General features: G+C 36.5%; 1 protein-coding gene across 2 annotated transcripts; it reads right to left on the bottom strand.

Annotated features, from left to right (window-relative positions):
* Nucleotides 1–6,722: 6,722 nt before the first annotated feature.
* On the bottom strand, nucleotides 6,723–11,937 carry LOC106078970 (uncharacterized). 2 transcript variants are annotated; one of them, XM_013240069.2, is made up of 2 exons: nucleotides 11,789–11,937; nucleotides 6,723–8,055 (listed from the first exon to the last, which is right to left on the bottom strand). In XM_013240069.2, exons 1-2 carry the CDS (start codon nucleotides 11,804–11,806, stop codon nucleotides 7,165–7,167), a joined length of 909 nt encoding a protein of 302 aa, XP_013095523.2. In that variant the 5' UTR covers nucleotides 11,807–11,937; the 3' UTR covers nucleotides 6,723–7,164. The 2 variants fall into 2 exon arrangements, with proteins under 2 accessions (XP_013095523.2, XP_055887359.1); XM_056031384.1 differs by having other exon boundaries at nucleotides 11,797–11,937.
* Between the last annotated feature and the right edge of the window lie 2,287 nt (nucleotides 11,938–14,224).

Below are 14,224 nucleotides of genomic sequence, written 5' to 3'. Positions count from 1 at the left end.
CCCGTTGATTTGTTTTGCATCACATTAGCATGACACACTGGCTACGCCCGTTGATTTGTTTTGCATCACATTAGCATGACACACTGGCTACGCCCGTTGATTTGTTTTGCATCACATTAGCATGACACACTGGCTACTCCCGTTGATTTGTTTTGCATCACATTAGCATGACACACTGGCTACTCCCGTTGATTTGTTTTGCATCACATTAGCATGACACACTGGCTACTCCCGTTGATTTGTTTTGCATCACATTAGCATGACACACTGGCTACTCTTGTTTATTTGTTTTGCAGCACATTAGCATGACACACTGGCTACGCCCGTATATTTGTTTTGCAGCACATTAGCATGACACACTGGCTACGCCCGTTGATTTGTTTTGCAGCACATTATCATGACACACTGGCTACGCCCGTTGATTTGTTTTGCATCACATTAGCATGACACACTGGCTACGCCCGTTGATTTGTTTTGCATCACATTAGCATGACACACTGGCTACGCCCGTTGATTTGTTTTGCATCACATTAGCATGACACACTGGCTACGCCCGTTGATTTGTTTTGCATCACATTAGCATGACACACTGGCTACGCCCGTTGATTTGTTTTGCATCACATTAGCATGACACACTGGCTACTCCCGTTGATTTGTTTTGCATCACATTAGCATGACACACTGGCTACTCCCGTTGATTTGTTTTGCATCACATTAGCATGACACACTGGCTACTCCCGTTGATTTGTTTTGCATCACATTAGCATGACACACTGGCTACGCCCGTTGATTTGTTCCTAAGCTATGCATTCTTTATTTTGAAAGTACCCCCCCTCCAGGGGCCGCTTTTTTTTTTTTTTTCACTTCCAATAAAATGGTCATTGAAGTCTAGTATCAATTACATTCGTTGAATTGAATTGTTTTTCCTGGTACTGTTTCCTGAAGGAAGGTCTTTGCGAGCCCTGAAGATCTTGTAATATGGCCATAGATTTTTAGCTTACGTTTTTTTTTTTTACGATAGTTAGCAGGTCGTCATGGGGTCCAATCGCTTCAGTAACCCTGTCTCTAATCTTTTGGTTTGTGATGCGCTAGATTTATAAAAAAAGCTCCATTTGCTTAAATAGTATTCTTTATTTATTAAGAGCAAAGTAATCGCTCTTACAAAATTATCAGCTTTAGAGGTTGAAAGGTCTTTCAAAACATTTTTTTTACTTGTTCATATTTATTTGACAGCTACGTCTAGCTATATACACACACACACACAAACTGTTTAAAGTGTTTGGCCGAGTTTCCTGTGTTAGAATCAAACGTTATGAAGAACACGTTTAAATTTTTTGTTCTACAAGATAGGTGAAAGTCTCCGGTTTTATGTTCGATTAAATACAAAAACAAAATTCAAAAGAACAGTGTTTTACGCGGTTTAAAAGTCAAGATAAACAAATCTTACTCCATCTAAAAAAAATATCAATTTTCTTTACAGATAGATTGAATAAAAATCATAACTTTTAAACATCCTCCACTAGGAAAAGCTTTAGCAAGTTTGGTGATTATTCCATATCTATATATATAATTCTCTTCATGGCTCAACAGTATGGACACCAAGACGTAAAGGAAATATCACTCTTTTATTTTCTGCAAGTCGGAGTTACCCCACGAAAAAAAAGAGGGGGGGGGGTAAAAGTAGTATTCATCCGTCACTAAATAGCAGGGCCGGACTTAACCATTGTGACCAAGAAGTCACGGAAAAATCACTCTTTTATTTATTTCTACCCCACGTAACTTTAGCGGCGAAAAAAAAAAAGAGGTGGGGGGAGAACAAGTAATCAACTCTGTATTCACCCGTTACTAAATAGCAGGGCTGAACTTAACCATTGTGAGGCCCTATGTGAAACGGATTTCGCGGGCCCAGTTTGGGTAGGGATACGGATAATAAGTGAAACTTAAGAGTTTGTATTAGAAAATAAATTCGTCTTTGCATTTTATTCATTCGTTACTACGTACAGAATTATTTTACGAGCCTTGCCTGTAGCGAAGTCATACAGATTATCATAAAAATTATATTTTCTACCTAGATCACACTCAATAGAGAGAATTACCAAATGTTTCAACCTATCTACTAGAATTGTTACCTCAAGTAATTCTTCATTAGTTTGAGGCGCGAGAAGCTTCTTTCACCCGATTCCACAATTACAGGTATTGTGTCATTTACTGTCAGAGTAATAAATGTTAATTGATTTACACGCAGATGCTGACAATGTCTGCATTGTCAAGGCTCTTCCATAATAAAGGTGCGTTTAAGAAGTTAGCAACTAAATAGAAGGGTTATGGGCCCTGAAAACGTCTTCAGCCAGCATATACATTCTAATATTTAAATTAGGCCTACACAGAAGGGTTCAAACTGCAAAATAAGGTACGGAATTATTCGTTTATTGTCATCCTTCAGCATTAACAGTTTATATGTGCCAAATAGAAAAAGAACATTGAATTTAAAAGGATTGACAATATGAAATCCATGCACTATAAACGCGGAGCAATACATGTAATGGACACGGAGCAACACGGGTAATGAAGACAAGACACCTGTACTATTGACGCGGTACATTCGGTACAGTCCTATGTTATACTGTTTCACGTGCAACCCAGGCTTGTAGACATCAAATGTTTGCTTTATGAAGGAGGCAAAAGAAATGTAGGCTTACAAGGTTATATATAGTGCTACCTTCAACGTAGCTCATCTTATTCTTATCTTGCAAAGTACAAACGTTCTTTCTATCTTATCTTGCAAAGTACAAACGTTCTTTCTATCTTATCTTGCAAAGTACAAACGTTCTTTCTATCTTATCTTACAAAGTACAAACGTTCTTTCTATCTTATCTTGCAAAGTACAAACGTTCTTTCTATCTTATCTTACAAAGTACAAACGTTCTTTCTATCTTATCTTGCAAAGTACAAACGTTCTTTCTATCTTATCTTGCAAAGTACAAACGTTCTTTCTATCTTATCTTGCAAAGTACAAACGTTCTTTCTATCTTATCTTGAAAAGTACAAACGTTCTTTCTATCTTATCTTGCAAAGTGCAAACGTTCTTTATATCTTATCTTGCAAAGTACAAACGTTCTTTATAATTTATCTAACAAAGTACAAACATTCTTTATATCTTATCTTAAAGTTCTTCTATCTTATTTAACAAAGTACATTCTTTATATCTTATTTTAAAGAGTACAAACGTTCTTGATATCTTATCTAACATAGTACATTCTTTATATCTTATCTAACATAGTACATTCTTTATATCTTATCTTAAAGAGTACAAACGTTCTTTCTATCTTATCTTACAAAATACAAACGTTCTTTCTATCTTATCTTACAAAGTACAAACGTTCTTTATATCTTATCTTAAAGAGTACAAACGTTCTTTATATCTTATCTTACAAAGTACAAACGTTCTTTATATCTTATCTTACAAAGTACAAACGTTATTTCTATCTTATCTTACAAAGTACAAACGTTCTTTATATCTTATCTTACAAAGTACAAACGTTCTTTCTATCTTATCTTACAAAGTACAAACGTTCTTTATATCTTATCTTACAAAGTACAAACGTTCTTTCTATCTTATCTTACAAAGTACAAACGTTCTTTATATCTTATCTTACAAAGTACAAAAGCTCTTTATATCTTATCTTACAAAGTACAAATGTTCTTTCTATCTTATCTTACAAAGTACAAATGTTCTTTATATCTTATCTTACAAAGTACAAATGTTCTTTCTATCTTATCTTACAAAGTACAAATGTTCTTTCTATCTTATCTTACAAAGTACAAAAGCTCTTTCTATCTTATCTTACAAAGTACAAATGTTCTTTATATCTTATCTTACAAAGTACAAATGTTCTTTATATCTTATCTTACAAAGTACAAATGTTCTTTCTATCTTATCTTACAAAGTACAAATGTTCTTTCTATCTTATCTTACAAAGTACAAAAGCTCTTTCTATCTTATCTTACAAAGTACAAATGTTCTTTCTATCTTATCTTACAAAGTACAAATGTTCTTTCCATCTTATCTTACAAAGTACAAATGTTCTTTCCATCTTATCTTACAAAGTACAAATGTTCTTTCTATCTTATCTTACAAAGTACAAATGTTCTTTCTATAGAGAGAAGATCTAGCTAGGATCTGCAGTAAGCCTAAGGAAACAAAGCTGGCCCTGTTAAGAATTCAGGCACCAGAACCTTTCCTATACATTGACAGCTATTATATGAATCTCAATACGGACTCATTCGCTCCTCGGGAGTAAACATTCTTTTCTAGCCATAGCTTCTTAAAAATAATATCTAATGTATAATTTTGCATCTTGCCAAAAACAATGTATTCACCCTAATCTGAGATGTCCCATGACCTCTTCGTAAGGACTCAAGCGATTTGTCTTCATTCTTAGGCTATATTTAGTTATTCATTAAAATATTGGTCAATTTAAATCATAAAGATCTAGGCCTAAAGTAATAAGTTCAACGGGTAAGGCAGGGAAGGATCAAAATCATGAAGTCTTGGGAATACTATCCCTAATGCATCTGGGTGGGAACAAGAAAATGATCTGCCGCATGGGCGTAGCCAGGGGGGGGGGTTTGGGGTTCAAACCCCCCCCGAAATGAAATCCCCCCCCCCCTGGGGGGGGGGGGGATCGGAATTTAGTGAATGATTTTTTGCTTTGATTTTGTTTATTTTAGGTGAGATTTTAATACTAAACCATCAATTGCCCCAGCACAACCAATGGGGTTTTGAGTTTAAAACCCCTTACCAGGGGGTTTTGAGTTTAAAACCCCCTACCAGGGGGGTTCGAGTTTTAAAACCCCTACCAGTTACAGTTGCAGTTAACCCGCCCCCCCCCCTTCTATAAAACAAAAAAACAAAAAACAAAAATGCAAACGAAAATCTCCTAATTCCAAGAGCACAGTTAAGGGAGATTTTGATTTTAAAACCCCCTCCAAAATTTACGATAAACCCCCTCTTCAATATAAAAAAAAGTTAATTACGCACTCAAAATGTTATGAGCGTAGCTAAAAGGGTTTTGACTAAGTTTTTAGTTTAAACCCCACTTCAGCGGGGTTTGAAGGTAAAAAATACCTCTTTAATAATAAAAACAAAGCAAATTCTACACTCAAAATGTTTTGTGTGTAGTCAAAAGGGTTTTGAGATTAAACTCCCCTCCAGTGGAGTTTGAAGCTAAAAAGTACCTCTTCAATAAAAATAAAAGCAAATTACTCACACTAAAATCTATGAACGCAGCCAAAGGGGTTTTGAGTTTAAACCCCCCGCCAAGGGAGTTTGAGGCTAAAAAATACATCTTCAGTGTAAGAAAAAAAGCAAATTACGCACTCAAAATGCTATGAGCGTTGCCAAAAGGGGTTTTGAGTTTAAACCCCCATTCAGAGGGGCTTAATGCTAAAAATACCTCTTCAATATAAAAAAAAAAATTACACACTAAAATTATTTGAGCGTAGCCAATCCAATCGGGGGTTTTGAGTTTAAACCCCTCTTCTACAGATGGCGTTTGTTTAAAGTTTAAAACCCCTCCAGATGGTTTTGAGTTTAAGATCCCCCTACAGAGCATTTTGAGGTGGAAAACCCCCAACAGATGATTTTGACGATAAAACTTCTCTTTTGGATATAAAATCTAAAGCAAACTACAGTCACTTAATTCCAAGAGCGTATTCAAGAGTGGTTACACATTTTTATCAGTGGCAGGGCTCCCTTAATAAACTTCAGTGAATAGTCATCTGCCGAAATTGAATAATACTAAATGTACAGTGGCTCAACAAAGATGGCTAAGACAGATTTTAGAAGTCCGTTATAGAGATCGGGTTTAAATCAAGGAAATCCTATGCGACGCATGAGGTTTGCGGGGCATGTTCTCCGACAAAATGGATTACGCATAAGCAGAGTTGCAATGATATCCTAGTACAACTTGACGCCACTCATTCATTGAGGTCCTCATGGCAGGTGGGAAGAGGCTTTAGACATTACCAGTGACAGATTTTTATGGAAACAGCTTGACGTCAAATGCTCCGAACGGCGCGGTAGGGTCTAAGTCAGTAAAAATAGCACTTTAGGTTTTTGAAATAAAACTTTTTAATAGCAGGAAAATGCACTGTAGATACCTCAGAATATGCATTTTGTAGGCTTTCAATACCAGAAATAGTGCTTGGCGGCGGGGCTTCGCCCCGCGCTAGCGCTCCCCAGACCCCATTGCTAGTAATGGCAGGGAATCTACAATTTTATGGAAACAGCTTGACGTCAAATGCTCCGAACGGCGCGGTAGGGTCTAAGTCAGTAAGAATAGCACATTAGGTTTTTGAAATAAAACTTTTTAATAGCAGGAAAATGCACTGTAGATACCTCAGAATATGCATTTTGTTGGCTTTCAATATCAGAAATAGTGCTTGGCGGCGGGGCTTCGCCCCGCGCTGGGAGAGCTCCTAGCGCTCCCCCAGACCCCCTTGCTAGTATTTGCGGGGAATCTACAATTTTTCCTCTAACACATGGAAGAATCTATTATAGGGCACAATAAACGTCTTCGAAAGAATGAAGAGTCAGAATGCAATAAAGATTATGTAAGCACACACACACACATAAATACATATAAAAAGAAAATTTCGCGGGGGGGGGGGGCGGGGGGGGGGAGAAAAAAAATCCCCCCCCCAAAACCCCCCCCGAAAAAAAATCCTGGCTACGCCCATGATCTGCCGATCAACTGACTTTATTCTTTGATCGTTTCTTTGCGAATCCATTTTAGACTTTCCTTACAAAATGTTTGAACGTTATAAGCGTGTCCGTTATTCACTTAGTCGTGCATGTTAATTGGAGACTAAACACTTACTGAGCCATGGTTTTGTCCTGGTTGATTCAAACATCACACGAGAATCTACATATACTTTTTCACACAGATAACTATTATGTCTGTTTTTTAAATACATTTTGCAGCGTATATGTTCATATTAGCACAATTATTGTTTTTATTACATTTTACAGCTTATATGTTCTTATTAGCACAAATATTGTTTTATTACATTTTACAGCTTATACCGGTATGTTCTTAATAACACAATTAATGTTTTTAATACATTTTGCAGCTTATATGTTCTTAATAACACAATTATTGTTTAGTTGGTGTCCAAGATTGAAACGTAATTTGTTGAATATAATATGTCTATAAGCCATTCAGCGAATGTTGCTACCCTAGTGGCTAAAAATAGAAGTTCACTATTCTTTGTAGCAAATGGGCTTTCAAGTAGCCCCACTACCTGGGGCCATCTAGGTCCTTCCAAGCTGCAAATTACGGGGCTCCCCGTCAAGCTGTTAAAATCAATGAGACGGTCAACGCCATTCCATCGAAAACAAAAACTCCTCGCGTCAATAGACTGTCCTCTAAGTCTGGCCCAGAAAGTGCAAAAGTTCTGGTCCACCGCTTCAACTTTCAGGAATTTAGTGTTGACCTCAGTTCTCCCAGAACTGAGCAAGTAGCAGTCTTTGAGAGTTTCGTTCAACGGAAGACACAGCCACCGGAACCTCGGGTGTGTGTATGAAATGTTCCCAAGCGCCACATTAATTTTTCTTGGGTCTCTGGTTTGTGGCGTGCGGGATAAAAGGGGCGTACCTTGGAGCTTCTTTGGTACCGCTGCTCTATTTGCTTCATAAGAGCCCACTGTAACGCCGACCAAATTCGATAAACATTTCTCTAAGGTCAGCATATAATCTTGGTGAATCCAAGCCCCGCTACAGTTGAAATCAACGTTGCGATAAATGTCAACCTTCCACACGTTGAAGATCTCTTCCCGAGACCGGAAGAGGTTTTCTTGCGTCAGCCTTTGTCGGCAGTCGTCTATTGATAATCGAAATAAAATGGACAATTCTGGCTTTTGTGACCTGTAATGCGGGTACTCCACCCAGAACGAGCGATATTTGAACATAAGGTCAGGCAATGTGTGGTTTTCTTTGTTGTATATCAAACATTTGTGTTCAGTATAGTGAAATATCACTAGATGCAGGAAAACCTGTTGAATAAAAATAATAATAAAAGTTTCACTTTGATCTAATAATTGTAGCAGAAAGTGATGACCTGATTATCATTGTATAAAGATTAATTGAATGTGGTGACCTTATTGTTACTTTATAAAGATTAATTTTAATGTGATGACCTTATTGTTACTTTATAAAGATCAATTTAATGTGATGACCTTATTGTTACTTTATAAAGATCAGTTGAATGTGATGACCTTATTGTCACTTTATAAAGATCAGTTGAATGTGATGACCTTATTGTTACTTTATAAAGATCAGTTGAATGTGATGACCTTATTGTCACTTTATAAAAATCTATGGAATGGGATGACCTTATTGTCAATTATATTAAAAAAAAATAATAATAACAGCAAAAAACTGGACTCTCATGACATTGATGATGGAAATCCCTTCTCGGATTTGATCGAATTGGTTTGTGTTACTAGCTCATGAAGTGCTGTTCATCCTTTAAAGTGGCTTGTTTCATATCTTCTGATCTTATAAAATACAGACGTCACTTCAAAAACGAAGTTGATTACGTCCTACGCTTGTTCCTAGGACAATCTAGTTATGCATGAGAATCTATATGTTAAACACTCCTTGTTCTGTGAGTACATGTGTTGCACCAAACTTCTGATAGACAGCTAAACCGTTGTAGGCGTAATGTATCTAAACTAATAAAACTTCAAATAACTTGAATAACTTCCTAATGTGAACAAACTAAATAACACTTTAATATAAACGAAACCTAGTTAAAATAGTAAAGGTAGTAAAAATTTAATAATTTGGTAAAAATTTTATGTAAATATTATATGTTCACATCTGTTCAAGTTAGCATTTAGTAGCAAAGCCTTACAAGAAAAACGTCACCAGTGTCTAGGATTTGAGTCTCTAATTAACATGCATGAATAAATTGTCACACTGATACTCGTAGGACGTAATTATCTTTTTCTGTAATTTATAAGATAAGATTCTGAACAAAGGAAAAGCCCAAGAAAAGGCGGAATGGTGGCAACTAATTAGACAAAAAAAAAAGTTCCCCTTTCAGACCTTGTGATCTATAGGGCAGATGATGTTAAGGCCATCTGTTTCTGTGGCCTACTGTTAACGAGGGTGTCATGTGGCCAGCACAACGACCAACCGCTTTACTTTTCCCCAACTAATGTCAGGTACCCATTAGAGCTGGGTGGACTCAGAGGCGCCCGAAAATAAATACCGAAATTAAAAATCCCAGTCTTCACCAGGATTCGGAAGCCAAGCGCTTTACCCCTCAGCCACCGCGCCTCCAACTAATTAGAAACTTGCATTATTTTGCTTTTGCAGAAAATAAAATTATACATTCCCGTGATATTTTTTTTATTTAGTGAAAGCAGATGGCCCGGTGTAATAAGTTAATGCTAAGAAAGTAATTTGAACAACTGAGGTTTACACACAGGTAATGTTGTGTGTGCAAAATGTTCCAGTAGCGAGGTGAAAAGTGTTGATTTTTTTTTTAACCAATGTATGTTGATCTAGGGCCCACAACTCTGTCTACTTTATGCTCGTATTAAACTGCTTTGCGCGTGAAAGTTGTCGCAATTATTAGAAACATATGACATTTCATGCCAGTCAGAAGGATGGGGTAGAGTAGTTCTCAATCTGTAACAAATTATTTGTTTAAACTTGTCTTAAGCTTTAGAATACTTTTCGATATATCCTAGACCTATATCTAGAGTACTTAAATAGATCAAGATCTTAACCTATAGGCCTAGTAAAATTCATTGAATTTACAAATGCAAAAAACATAACCTAATAAAATGTTCAGAAAGACACAAAGATAAAAGCACATTTCTTATTTCTTATGGTTGGATGAGTGCTGTCCCTTTTGAGCATGGAGCGGGTTGCATGAATCAGCCAGGAAAACTAACTACATTGCAGAGTTTAAGTCTCTCATTAACATGCACCACTAGATTGACACTTTGATACGTGTAGGATGCAGTTATGTTTTCTTTTGAAAGAACGTTTGTAATTTATAAGATAAAAAAGACCACTCTACGTCTAGACCAGTGATTCCCAAAGTGGTCTATATAGACCCCCGGGGGTCTACGAGGACTTCCAAGGGGTCTACGGAAGTGAAAAAATAAATTGGGGGTCTATGACCTGTAAATGGGGGTCTACGATAGTGGATCTCATTTAAGCATGCTGAGACTTTTAATTTCATTTCCCATTAATGATTTTACCTTAGTTAATCCTTTGAATAGTAACTCTGTTAGTCGAATAAGTTTATTTGTATTTTCAAATTTTAACATCTTATTTTAAATATCGTAATTTTGTCTGCATGAAAGTAACATTGTACAAGGCCTAGTTAAAAAGAACTGTAGAAATGAAAGTGTTGGTTACTAGACATTTGTCTGTATTCGGCCTTGTCGAACAAGCCATTTCATGTGTTGCTTTTTCTGTAACAAAGTTTTAAGCTAAGTTACAATAACACTATCTAACCTGGAACACCATTTGAGACAATGACAACATGATAAAATAGATTGAGATTTGAAATACTTTCCAACACTTTTAGTTTAGAACAGTAGAACAAAATGTTTAATTAAACATCCTAAAAGAAAAGAAGTTTGTGAGTGTCTTACAATATTTTTTCTTAGTCCTGTATCAAACTCCAGAAAACTGCACTATTAAAAATCACACACATCTGATATCATGATAAAAATTTCTTTAAACAACAATACAGTTCAATGTGTAATGGTAAGAGGAGTTAGGACACTGGAAGGTTCTTATGTAATTACTTTCAAAAGACATACTTCTAAAAACAAAAACTGGACTAGTTAACCTTGCCCGGTAATATGTGTTATTATTATTATCATGTTTTCGTTTTGTTATGAATTAAGAAATCCATAAAGAACTGCTCTTTGCCTGAAACTTTGATCAATTGCTCCTTCCCACACTGTAGTATGATAGTTGTCGAAAGGCTTATGTTTGACAATATTTATTTCTGAGTTCTTGGGTGCTAAAAATCCAATCTTGACAGACTTATTTCATAAATTTAAAGAGGTTAACTTTCGCTACAAGGTGATTACCTAAATTTGATCAAAACGAAGGCATAATCTCAATGTTTCTTGTAAGGATTAAGTAATGAAGCATACAATTGATGGGATGAGTTTAAAACAAAATAATCTAATCGAGAAGTTATGATATTAAATCTAACTAAATTGGAGCCTAATGTTGAAATGTTACACAAACTTGCTATCCAATAGGCCAGTGTTTCCCAAACTTTCAACATATACCAAATATGCGTACCCTTTCAATAATTTTCGTAAATCTGAGAACCCCTCTTCCCTTCGCCCCTTAAAAAAAAAGAATAATTGTTGAAAATAATAAACAAACTTTTTTTGTTGTTGTTGTTGTGGTTTTTTTTTTTTTTTGTTTAGTCAATTTATATAATGCATATTAAATCTTATTTTGCTTCATTTTAATTTGAAATTCATTAATGAATGGCCTAGAAATAAGTGAGAAAAACACAAATGAAGTTGAAGAATTTTCCGAAAAATGCAAGGGGTCTACCGAAGAATGGAAAACATGGCAAGGGGTCTACGAGACAAAAAAGTTTGGGAACCACTGGTCTAGACCTATCTTAGACTATCTAGATTTTATTCTAGACCTAGATAGATCAAGATTTTAAAATTAGATTAGCCTACATTATTTCATTATTGTTATTGGGGGGAAAACGACATAGTTTACCTGCATACCAGTCTGCATGGCGGGAAAAACTCACGGACCAATTGTATTGTAACTCCAGAAAATAAAACATTCATTAACAATGTTTTTCAAAGTATTTCAAATCATCGGTAACTCGTGGCCCACTAAGAACTATAGACAGTATTTTTTAACAGTGCGTTCATCAAACCGATGTGTATATCAAAGATGCTGAAAGGTGCTTCATTAAAATTATTAGAATGATCAAAATGAAAGTGAATCTGAACAGGGTGTAGGCTGGGTGTTTCCTCAGGCTTTTTTTTTTCTTAATATATAATCCCCGTATTTTAAGGAAGTTTTCGGTCTTGGCAATTTTCTCCAATGCTGACATAAAAAGAACATCTGGGTCTAAAGACTGTAACCGGAATATCCATCATAATCCATGGGACAAGGTGGGGTTGGCCAATGGTCCATTCTCCGCCATCCACAGAGCTTTCTAAATGAAACTTTTCTGCAGTAGAAAGCTTAAGGTGGACTGTGCTCTGGTTATGCTCTGTGGAATTGTCACATCCTGGATCCAGGCCCCTTCACGATATCACATTCACCAGATCGAGATAAAAAGTCATGTTGGGTTTATATCCAGTAGTAGAGCATATTGAGACATAGACTTCCGTCTGGAGTAGTGCAGTCCAGACCTCCGTCAAAAAGCACCTAGAGGGGGGGGGGGAAGGTCCACTATTATTCACTTAGTGAAATGCAACTGGAAAGGCAGTGGGGTTATTTGTTACTCTTGGTCATTTCCAAGCCCCGATACTCACACGGAGGAGTATCGCCACAAAGTGGAGGTTTGGAGTCAGAGTTTTCTTTCTAGATGGGTTGCGTTATTTAGGCTGACGTGCCCCCATCAACACGAAGCTAAACTGGTTTTGAGGCGCCAGTGTTCCACATTTCATCCCTTCTCCTGTCAGTTTGTAAGAACAGGTTCCGCCGGATTTTTTTGGAAAATCACACGTGAAGGTCAGGAGCTGGATTTGACTGTCAGAGGCATTTAGAGACGCAAGCCATGGGAGCATTTCTTGGAAAGTGGGAGCTTATCCACCTTTGGAACCCAACACAACTTTCCTTTGCAGACACTGCTCCCAGAAGAAACCGTAAACCATATCCTCTTTGAATGCCCCTTCCTAATCCACCTTAGGCAGACCCTATACTTCCACTACAGCCCAACATAACCAGCACCCTCTACGGCAGTGCTGAACAACTGAAAAAAACAGCACACTTTTTTTTTCCTTGGTTCCTTGGCACAGTCAGCATAAGAGCTGACAGCTCAGCAGCAATAAAGCTGGCTAGAAGAAGGATAACAGGGTGAAAATTTATACCATTCATCAAATAAGATATTTTTTGTTTCTGCTGAAAGGGAAATGACGCACAAATACTGTCATATATTTTAATACTACGTTATTTATCTTCCTTTTTAAGACTAAGGCTAAGACTAAGACTGCTTTATTGATCCATACGGAAATTTGTTGTGATAACAAGGACTCTTTTCTCATATAAAGACAACACAACAGAAAAATACACATAAATACAAGACAACATAAAGAGTTCATTCAGCGACTACACACAGGTATCTTGGTGCATTTCATGTTCCCTGATCAATGAGTGGCGGTGATAGAGTCTGACCGAGTGAGGTACGAACGAGTATTTGTACCGCTCCGTTCTTGTTTTGATTGACAGCAGTCGCCCACTTCGCGACGACCTGACGTAGTTCTGATGGAGCGGGTGGCCGTTGTCTTCCATGATTTTTTTCGATTTTTCTTAGGCACTTTTGTTCAAAAAGTTCCTTTACCACTAATTTATTTAACTAATTGATAAGTTGTTTTGTTTTATTGATTCGTGTAATGACTTTGACAATGAATATTTGTGCAAAGTTTAACTTAATCCTAGAATGGGAGTGGGAGAAATAAAATGTGCATACAAGATTTGTATTAGACAGAGTGGGTTGAGAAAAGCTTGGTAATAATAAAAATCAAAACCCATGGAACTAAAATCAGACTAATGCGCTGCTTCCTCATGGCCATATTCTTGAATGCTTCTGAATCTTGGACGCTAACTGCAGAATTAAAGAGCAGGATCCTAATCACTCTAGCCATGCAATCGAGATGCCATTAGATTCTAAGGAAGGGGATGTAAAAATAGATTGAAGAGCTACTGCAAATTTATTGTTTGAAAATTGGAATCCAGACATCTTTCTGTCTCTAGAAAAGGAAGCTGATCCTATACAATCTTCTTACATGTGTTTTCTCAACTACTAAGATACCAAATCATTATCAATAGTAAATTAATTAATTGTTGTTTTTTTTTAAATTGATTCAGGTAAAAGAAATAATTGTGCGAAGTTTCAACTTGATCTGAGTGTTGGAGAAATAACGTGTACAAACGTTTGACCAGACAGAAAGTGCGAGTTGATAGAAGCTTTGTAAG

Source organism: Biomphalaria glabrata, chromosome 6 (genome assembly GCF_947242115.1).
Source record: "Biomphalaria glabrata chromosome 6, xgBioGlab47.1, whole genome shotgun sequence".
NCBI classification, from domain to species: domain Eukaryota; kingdom Metazoa; phylum Mollusca; class Gastropoda; family Planorbidae; genus Biomphalaria; species Biomphalaria glabrata.
Note: the sequence above shows the minus strand (reverse complement) of the source record. Positions and strands in the feature narration are given on the sequence as shown.